The sequence below is a fragment of the Etheostoma cragini genome, chromosome 24 (assembly GCF_013103735.1).
Source record: "Etheostoma cragini isolate CJK2018 chromosome 24, CSU_Ecrag_1.0, whole genome shotgun sequence".
NCBI classification, from domain to species: domain Eukaryota; kingdom Metazoa; phylum Chordata; class Actinopteri; order Perciformes; family Percidae; genus Etheostoma; species Etheostoma cragini.
Window position 1 is genome coordinate 10,698,003 of NC_048430.1, and position 10,630 is coordinate 10,708,632.

The 10,630-nt window shown below is 39.1% G+C and overlaps 2 protein-coding genes across 5 annotated transcripts in view; both read left to right on the plus strand.

The window, feature by feature from the left end:
- The window catches only part of LOC117939497 (zinc finger protein 501-like), a 10,592-nt gene extending 6,671 nt beyond the window's left edge, over window positions 1–3,921 (plus strand). Inside the window, exons 2-3 of one of the 2 annotated variants that reach the window (XM_034864910.1) lie at window positions 1,791–2,318; window positions 3,030–3,921. In XM_034864910.1, the coding sequence (XP_034720801.1) occupies window positions 1,791–2,318; window positions 3,030–3,115 (614 nt within the window). In that variant the 3' untranslated portion in view covers window positions 3,116–3,921. Of the gene's footprint in view, window positions 1–1,790 lie in introns of both variants that reach the window. The other variant, XM_034864909.1, reaches the window with a different exon arrangement.
- Window positions 3,922–9,661: 5,740 nt separating this feature from the next.
- LOC117939512 (gastrula zinc finger protein XlCGF17.1-like) overlaps window positions 9,662–10,630 on the plus strand; it is a 5,064-nt gene continuing 4,095 nt past the window's right edge. The window contains exon 1 of one of the 3 annotated variants that reach the window (XM_034864933.1): window positions 9,662–9,843. In XM_034864933.1, coding sequence (XP_034720824.1) covers window positions 9,786–9,843 — 58 coding nt within the window. In that variant the 5' untranslated portion in view covers window positions 9,662–9,785. Of the gene's footprint in view, window positions 9,844–10,000; window positions 10,041–10,630 lie in introns of those variants that run through there. The other 2 variants (XM_034864932.1, XM_034864934.1) reach the window with 2 other exon arrangements.

Below are 10,630 nucleotides of genomic sequence, written 5' to 3' on the forward strand. Positions count from 1 at the left end.
GTGTCCAAACCTCAGGTGGCCAGTGCAGTGCTGTAGCAATTCTCTCAAATACGTTAAAATAGGAATCAACCTCGCTCTTACGGAATGTAGGGACAAAAGATACATTTTTACCGATATCAAATACTATGTTAGGCATTGGTTTAGCAGTAGTGGAGGGGGATGCCATACCTGAACCATGGGAAGCAATCTGCCCTGCGTCAGAGACTTCCAGCTCTAGTCGACGCAGCCTCACTGCCTTGTCAGCCTCAATCTCCATGCGCTTTACTTCCAACTGGAGCTGCAGCTGCCTCTGGTGCTCTTTATCCTGAGCCTCCAATTGCAACCGGGCGAGGCGGACTTTCAGCCGTGCCTCGTCCCTGGAGCCAGTACCACTCTGCGGGGATGGGTCATACCTGGGCAGAGTAAACAGGGGTTTCTCCAGCTAACCTGCCCTGGCGCCCCTCCTGGAGACTGTGGGAGTTTCAGCGTCTGTAGGATGATTGGCAAAAGGCACAGCAGGCTCTGGTTGTTCAGTTATCTCTAAGTTCCTTTTTCACCAAGTATTTAGATATATCAAGACTGAAGTGAGACACTATATTTATAAGGTCATCCTTCCTACAATTGTGAAGTTGGGCAAGAGTAGGTTGTTCCAAAAATTTCTCCAAACAAAACTTATCTGCCATGGTGGGACTCAAGTAGCCAGCCGCACTTACTCATCAATCAATCAACCTTTAACGATCCACACTACCTACTCTTAATACCGTTTTGTCTCGGTTTTCCACATTCTCCGTTTTTCTTTAATGTTATTTAGGACTAACCAATTAATTAATAACAGTAACCAGTTACCAATCAATGTAGTTAGATCCCGGACGAGCCCCCATATGTTACAACCTCGTTGCCCTTTTGTTTGGTTAACCCACATTCATCCTTTTTACGTTACGCCCATCTTAACAACGGGCCGGGTCGTAACAATAGGAATATGGCCCAGAAAGCATTCAAAAAGTTGGTTTTGCACATTGTGCAATATTGCAAAAAACTTCTACGCAGAAATGGGTGTGGGCTATGTCATATAACTGATTCAGCTTGAATCATTGAACACGTGGATGCAAGGTTTTCTAATGTGTGTTGTATAACTCAGCTAATGGCTGATGTTAGCCAAATTCAATTTTACATATGCGTTTACCTCAATTATAGCGCCCCCTAAAGGCCGATTTTCACCAAATTTGGTACAGAGTCTCAGGGTGGAATTTTGAACAGGAACCTAAAGTTTCACAGTATCAATACCATTTAATTTGGCCAAAATTAAAAAGATCAGATCGGTCAAATGGTCCAGGAGGAGTTTAAAAAAGTATGTTTACGATAAATTGTAGAAAAAGTCTGGGAAATAATGGGCGTGGCCTATATCAGGAGATTCAGCTCCATTCAGGGAATGCATCTTTAGGAGATATGGGGCAAAATCCATTCTTATTTTAATACTGCCCCCTTCTGGTGGATATGTGTCATTTTCCTTTACACACTCTCTATCTTTCCCTGAACATTTGCATAACTTGCGTAAAGGCTGCAGAACTACTTTTACGTACTGAAAAATAATCCTGAACCCCAGCTTGGACCCCTGATAATGAATGAATAAACACATATTGTCTTTTTAACAGTATAATAATGCAAACTGCACATGACATGGTAAACTACAAGTACAGTGGTATTTAAAAAAGAAAAAACACTTCAGTTTTGCCTGGGTGGAGTGGGGGGAATTTAGTTGCCTAGCAAGGTATAGTTAAGATTCACATTAATGGTAGTGTTCTGTCTTTCAGTTTTACCTTCAGATGTCCAGAAAGTGATTGTTGGTGAAGAGCAGGAGTGGAGCTCATGTCTGGACCAGGAGGACACAAAGCCCCCATGCATTAAAGAGGAGCAGGGGGACGTCTGGATCAGTCAGGAGAGGGGGCAGCATCAGGGGCTGGAAGAGGCTGATATCAAAAGGCTTCCATTCACTCCTGTCCCTGAAAAGAGTGAATATGATGATCAACAACTTCATGAAAGACAACCTGAACAGATGAAAACAGAAGCTGATGGAGAGGACTATGGAGGACCAGCACCAGTTAGACACTCTGATCCTAACAGACATTTACAGCCAGATACTTACAAGACTGGAGACTCTTCTGAATCTGAGACTGACAGGAGTGATGATTGGAACGAGACCAGCATAATTCAGTCGGATTTAAACTCTATGAATAGTGATCAAAGATGTAGTACTGGTGAGAAGCCATTTAGTTGCTCGATCTGTAAGAAATATTTTGCTTTGAGACAACGTTTACAGACACACATGAGAATCCACACAGGTGAGAAACCATTTAGCTGCTCCACCTGTAAGAAAGCTTTTACAGAGAGTGGAAGTTTAAAGAAACACATGAGAATCCATACAGGAGAGAAACCGTTTAACTGCTCCATCTGCATGAAAGCTTTTACAGAGAGTGGAAATTTGTACAAACACATGAGAACCCATAGCCGCAAGCCAATTCTGAAGAAATGCATGAGAAACCACACCGGAGACAAAGCATTTAGCTGTTCAGTCTGTAAGAAAGCTTTCACACTAGGTGAAAATTTGCAGAAACACATGAGAACCCACACAGGGGAGAAACCATTCAGCTGCTCAGTCTGTAAGAAAGCTTTTTCCGCAAGCGGAAGTTTACATAAACACATGAAAATCCACACAGGAGAGAGACCATTCAGCTGCTCTGTGTGTAAGAAAGCTTTTTTGGTGAGTGGGAATTTGCATAAACACATGAGAACCCACACAGGAGAGAAACCATTCAGCTGCTCACTCTGTACAAAAGCTTTTACAGAGAATGGAAGTTTAAATAAGCACATGAGAACCCACACAGGAGAGAAACCATTCAGCTGCTCTATCTGTAAGAAAGCTTTTACAGTGAATGGAAGTTTGCAGACACACATAAGAACCCACACAGGGGAGAAATCTTTTAGCTGCTCCGTTTGTAAGAAAGCTTTTATACTGAGTGGAAATTTGCATAAGCACATGAGAACCCACACAGGAGAGAGACCATTTAGCTGCTCAGTGTGTAAGAAAGCTTTCACAGAGAGGGGAAATTTAAATAAACACATGAGAACCCACAGATGATAGAAACCGTGTAGACGTGTGGAGTAGAGCTTCAGTCAAGAAGGAGAGTAGAGAGCCGCAGTAAGGTATCATTTAAAAGGAATGAGGTTTCTTAAAGTTAAATGAGATGTAATACTCTGTCGGCCCTATAAAAAAAAATCTTTTAAGAAATGATTTTTTACTTTTATAACTCTCTTAGCTTTAATCTTGTAGTGCTTTGAGTAATTATCCTTTAGGCAGGGGAGTGCACAATCTATTGTATGTTTACCTATAGTCATGCTTTGCAGGGACTTACTGTCCTGCTGTCTCTGTAGAAAGCATGATGAGGTGATGTTCCCTGTCAGGAAGCTCTTTTAAAGGTAGAAATTAGAATTATCATATATAAATTACAAATCCCCCAGTATTTGAGGGGATATCTTGAAGTTCCGCAGGCATCTGAAACAGTCTCTGCCTTGCCTTTCTCCTCAATTAGTCAGTATTCAGCGCCCAGACCGTCAGTGAACATGAACAACAACATGAACTTTAAAGGTCCAATATGTAATACTGACAGCTAGGGTTTAAATTGGCAACTGCAGTCCAAATTCAAAATACTGGAGAGTCATCTCCCCCGTTCCTTCCTCCCCAGCGTTGAAGTTCACGGGGGTTGCCAGGTTGCGAACGATAAACCCATCGTCCAACAATTTCGATGTTAGCTAGATGCTAGTCTCACATTGCCAGACATTACTCCACAGTGCAGCGAAGTTGCTATATGATGCTATGTTGACAGTTATAAAGAGCCAGTGTTCTTTCGGAGCTCTGTACCCGACTGACAGTTACATTTGATTGTCTTTACACTGCGTATTACATTTTATGGTTGCATGCCAGTTTTTTATCTAAGTGGGAATCATCTTCTCCCAACCTTGAGGCTTGCGATGGTAACGTTAGCCACAAGAATATTCCATAACATTCATTGCAGAGAGACTTGAGATCACAAGCTTACCAATCCAATATTTCAGTCAAACTTGCAGTTTCTCCCACACGTCCGTCATGGCGGTTGGTCCCCCAGTAATGTTAGCGTGTAAGCATGGCGCGTTATCACCAGTGGGGATTACTTCTCCGGCTGTCAATTTATTTGCAAGTAACTAACTCAAGTACTATTTAATGCAAGCACATGAATGTTGAAATGACTGAAAATTAATAACCCTCACCTGTTTAGGAGAAAATTAACCAACTCTGCATTATTTTGGGCTGTAAGCTGACATCATCTTTTAAATGCAGTTCCAATATTTACCCATGTTGTACCTAACAATGATGATTCTCTAAGATGTTTGTTATATGTTCTGTTGACTATTTTCTTCATTGTGTCTTGGTAAGGATTGTCTTTAAATGGGTAGCTATTTGTATTTCATGTGCTCTTTATCACATTACTTGTAAAGCATCACCTGGGGTATGTTTAATCTCAAAATGTCTGCACAATTTTTCAATGCACAAAACAAGACGTATGCCGCTCTCACAAAGCCATTCTTACTATTAATATCCTACACAAACCCCCGTTTGATCAATCTGTGGTGAAAACTAGACAAAATAAAATAACATAAATTCAAATGAAGATATATTTGGAAAAAGAAAACTCACATATGTTCTGTAATTATATTGGCATGTTGTGGAATTTATTCTCCTAAATAATATAATGCTGTTTTTGATGCCTCCGTCTGGAAGAGAACATCGCTTTAACATGGTCATCATATCCAATATAATATTGTTTTATAAAGTTTTTATTTTGATGGCTTTAGATCCTTTTATTGTTTTATTGTAGGCCCGTAAGCGTAAGTGTTTAAGAATTGTGTAAGGCGCAATAGAAATAAAGTTGAACTAATTATTTACTAAATTTTGTTACAATTAGATTAATTCCAACATCTGTAGCTTTTTAGATACAATCAAATTGATGAGTAATCAAAAGGCGTACAATGCGTAATGGAGCACAGTGGCTGCGTTTCACTGTTGGAAGATGAGGAAAATGTAGTTTTGCGTAAATTCTTTCAGGAAGACCTAACTGTTAATCGATGCTCCTAAATCCAATCAGCTGTGATCCAAATAACTACATTTTATCATGCTGTGTATACCTGTTGCATATCTGCAAAAAGTCTCTCGATGTAGCTATGGGCGCTTTTTTTTTGCATCACCAAAGTAGATTGGGTAAACGGTTCATGAGATATTTTAAAGACCGACACACACAAACACACAGATATCTTCATTAGAGAGAAAAAATCAAAGAAAGATGAGACTTGAGATTTATGTCAAAAATGTAATCCAGGGAGATGTCAGAATTACTTTGAAGTATTTGTAGATGATATATTTATTTGATAAGGGATAAAAAAATATGTATTTACATGTTTGTCATTAATTACATGCCACTTTGCAACACAATAATACATGATGCATGATGCATGATGCATCTCATCGCCACACAGCAGGGTAAGGACTGAGAGCAATTTAAAAAGTAATAAGCTAACACCTCGACCTCAAACCCTAATTGTGGGTGACTGCTGTAAAAGATTTAAAAAACATTAAAAACACCAAAGTACTCTGTTTTCCCAAAGACACAGTCTCTGATTTGACCCAAAAAATCCCAGCTATCATGGCAGAACACCCAACTGTGAAGAACATTATTCTGCATATAGGATCACATGATGTTGTAAAGCGACAGTCTGAATTGCAGAAACTGGACTTTAAGGAACTGCTGGACACAGTCAGCCCCCTAAACGCAGATGTGTTTATCAGTGGCCCTATGCCACCGGTGAGAAGAGGAGCTGAGAGATTCAGCCGACTGTTGGCACTACAAAAATGGCTTTCAACTGAATGTACCGTCCACTCTCTGCAGTTCATTGACAATTTCAACATTTTCTGGGAGCGCAAACATCTTTTTAAAGCAGATGGAATTTTCCTTAACAAGCCAGGAGTAAAGCTGTTCATCTGCAATCTACTCAACTTTCTGCGCTACACATCTGCTCCCTCTGCCAAGGACACGAGACAAGACGAATCAAAACAAGAGGAATACACAAATAAAAGTGTGGCAGTGATTCACCACAGCCGCCGCCTGAGCAAAGATTTGACCCTAGGACTCCACAGAGCAGAGATACAAGACCTCAACTCCCCTTTTCACCCATCCAGCCCCCCTGTAACCCCCAAACCAACCCCGCAACCTGATCTGCTACTACACTACGAACCACCCAGACCTCTCAGGTCATCTGGAACAGGTCTACTTTCTGTCCCCAGAGTCAGAACTAAACAGGGTGAAGCAGCTTTCAGTTTCTATGCTCCTCATATCTGGAATAAACTCCCAGAAACTTGCAGAGCCGCTGCTACTCTCAGTTCTTTTAAATCAAGGCTGAAGACCTTTCTTTTTGATGTTGCCTTTCTTTAAATTATGTTCTTTTAATGTTTAATTTCTTATGCTGCACTGTAACTTTTACTCTTGTGTTTTATGTTATCTGTTTTTATTTTTTAACTGTTTTTATTTCTTAACTGATTTTGTGTAAAGCACTTTGAATTGCCCTGTTGCTGAAATGTGCTATACAAATAAAGCTGCCTTGCCTTGCCTTGCCTTACCACACGACCCCTTTAAAAAATGTCTATATCTGAAATATGGGTTTCTTTTTGACCTAATTACCACAAAAAAATGGATTGGATTACATACAACGCTCTTTGCAAATACAATTGATCACTTTCATTCCTCTGATCTTAACTATTAGTCAAAATAATTCATAATTTCTGCTTTCTCAGCCCTATATAGATGAGGGTTATTGACCATGAATTCCAAGAAGTACTGTAACTAAAAAAAGTCTCAAAAAAGGGACAAAAGTCAAATTTTTGTCAGTTTCTTTACCCGTGTCATGTGTCCCGACCAGGCTAACAGCCAGGATTTATTAATCCTTGTACCTTTTCTCTTCACTCAGCAGTGGTTTTGACCTTGTTGTTGTCAGCCTGCATTAAAATACTACAGGTACATATTTCTGTCCAGTTAAGTACTGTTATTATTTCATAATTATTCATGTGACAGTCATTGTTACTGTTATTTTCCTGTATGAAAATAGCTGTTCATGTTGTTAGAAGTTTGATGAATATATTCTGGCAGTTGTGTGTAAGTTACTCCTTAGTTATTAAAAAGGTGATGGGTTGGTAAATCTGGTAGGACTACATTAGGAATGATTTATATATGTGGGTGTCTCCCTGGGGTGTCGGTCAGAACACAACGGAGTCGATGCAATTCATAACTTGAAGGTCTTGAAGGATTTACAAAGCACAACATAGTACAATAGGGTACACTGTTTGGTATGTAATGGCTGTATGTGTATGTAGCTACCTATGTGTAGGTGATTAGGAAAACATTTGTTGTCATGCTTGTGTTTGTGGTCTGAAATAAACAAGAAGAAACAAGAAATAACATGAATGTTAATTTCCCATTATCAAATTACCTGAATCACTAAACTGACATTTTTGTTCTATAGTCAGTCCCTCCAGAAAAACGTGATTATGCAATCACATAATTAAATGCATTAACAGCTAAAAACTGTATATTTATGCTTGGACCGCATTTTTTCAAATATGCCACATAAATTGCAGATTTCTGAGCAAAATAATGCGGGGCTTGCATGATTTCATAATCCCCGCATTTTTGTTGCAAAAAAGTCATATATTGTATATCTTAGCAGAAAGTTGAAAAATGTTGCCTGTTGCCATGGGAACGTTAGGAAGTGACGTAATTACGCAGAAAAACAAACACAGGATCTCTTTCATCAAACCGCAATTCTTGCAAGTGGCCACAATTTCATAGCATAAATTTGTGTAAATATCCCATCGCATTCATTAAGAAAACGTGCCGCATAATCACGGATTCTTGCCCCCAACAATCACAAAAACTATGCATTTTTCCGAAAGGACTGTACAATGACTAATTCTAATAGCACAACAGTATTTACCAGTTAAATGTAATACAACAGCGCCACCTACTGGCCAGCTGAATTACCATTAGACTTCCCGCAAAGGCTCTGAGATTTCCCCAGAATATGGCCACTAATCTAATTACAAATGTGCAACATCTTACACATCATCTTACATCGTGAGGAACACATCTAATAAGGCAAATAAATGTTACATCTAAATGTTAACATACAGTGGCTTGAGAAGGTCTACACACCCATGCTAATGTTGATTAAAAAGAGGAATAAAAAAGCATCTTTTGGAAATTGATCTTAATGCCTTAATTCAGAAATATGTATTGTAAATAAAGAAATGATCTTCAATAAAATACAGGGGGCATAAATATATATATATATATATATATATATATATATATGTTATATGTTTATGTCCTATGTTAAATTCCCATAGAGGCAGGCACATTTTTATTTTTAAAGGCCAGTTATTTCATGGATCAGGATACTATGCATCCTGACAAAGTTCCCTTGGCCTTTGGAATTAAAATACCCACCCCCCATTCACCATACCTAGAGATTGGCATGGTTAGCTTCATAGCTGGTTTGATTTGCATTGAAAGATGATCTTATGGAAAGTTCCTTATACCTAGCTCTAGGTATGGTGAAGTATTTTAAGGAAGAACATTTATTTATTTATTTACAATACATTATTCATTCACAAAGAAAATTGGTGTCCTTAAAAAGTTGGATTTTCCTAATAAAAATTAATAAAGGCATTAAGATCAATTTCCAAAAGATATTTTTTATTCCTCTTTTTAATCAACTTTAGCATGGGTGTGGAAACTTTCTTAAGCCACTGTAGGTAAAATATAAACCAGGTTGCAGTTTATGTGGATACCAACTTTAATCATGAACTGTAAGAGTTCAAAAAAGGTAGTCTCCGTAAATGCGAGGGTATATTGACTTGTGCTAAACATGTATCCAAGCAAACTACGTGATGATACTATCATCTAACTACTAACATCTAAACACATGGGGAGTACACAGACAACTTACTTTTCAGCAATCAAACACACAGCTGTCGTCTCCCTTTTGCTCTGCTGTAGACTGTTAATATACAGTCCATGATAAATTCACAACACTTAACTCTTCTTCAGGCTACTCTAAAAAGGAATCCTTCTGTTAAGCCAGTTTCATTTCAACTCATGGTGAGATAACACATATGCAGTGTGTCACTCGGGTAATATTGGATCACTCTGATGTAGGATTGAAAAATGAAAGGCTTAAATGTCCAATTAAAGCTATATTTGTCATTTTTTTCAGGTTGTTAATTAAAGCCATATTTTACTCTTTTTCAGGCTACTCTAAAAAGTAATCCTCCTGTTGAGCCAGATTCATTCCACATCTGATTGAGATAGCACAAATCCAGTGTGTCACTCGGGTAATATCCGATCACTCTGATGTAGGATTTTATAAGTAAAGGCCTAAATGTCTAATTAAAGCTATATTTGAAATATTTTTCAGGCTGTTTCAGCCATATTTTAAGAAGTCACGATGTGTATATATAACCTAAAGTGTGCAAAGCTCTGATGTTAGACACTCCAGGACAGAGGGTGGCACTACGCACTTATTGGTATGCAATCCACCATTAAATCAGAGAAGAAGAAGTCTTAATATGCTTACCGACATAAACACCGGAGAAGTCAGCGGAGAGAAGCCGTTAGTTGGATCCAAATTGCGGCAGAAACCCCGTGGAGTTAGTCGTGCTCTCAGAGATGGACCGACACAGGAAACAGCTTGAGGTGGTTTTAAACTCTGAAACGGAGCTGCGAGGTTTGTTTTCTTTCTACTACTCTGCTAATGATGCTAAGCTAACGTTGGCTACGTCATTCACAGCCTGTTAGCTGGAGCTAGCTCCATAAGCTCATGTGTTTTATAAGAGGATTAACTAGCTAAGGCTTTGCCGTTGACTGTGTACGTTTATAACTTAAAGGAAGAATACAAGCAGCAGTGAATGGTGTCCAGAACAAGTGTGTAACGGGAATGGTGACGGTGGAGAAAGCTAGCCGATTAGCTCAAAGATAACTACCATCTGTCGTTTCTGGGCATATAACGCTAGCTAGGCTATGTACGTCTAAGCTATTTGAAAAATATGTATTTCCACATAACACTAACGTATACCTGTAGGAGAGACCATTGTTCAGAGAGGCATTATCAGACCTGCATGACAAAAGGACTCTTAAAAAGCGGTTGTGTTTGTGTAAATAAAGTTTAGCAAGCAAGGTTGTATATAAAACCGTCGTTAAATAAAAGTATGTTAAAGTGAGCACCTGAGAAGTCCCGTGGTGAACAGCAGAGTAACAAGGTGCGTTTGCGCATATCACTCCGCCCAGGTGGCAGTGCTTCGCCTTTTGAGAATATAGTTCCCAGCGGACTTCTTTTTAGATTGTTGCGGCCCAAAAGGCCTGCCCAGCTAACAATTTTTGGTTCCCAGAACGGTCTGGGAACGTTCGTTTTTGGTTGTGGGAACGTTCCCTGAAGGTTTTTTTGGTTGTAGTTTGGTTGTCTGTAGGTTAATTGGAAAGTTTTCTTAACGTTCCCGGAACGTTCGTTTTTGGTT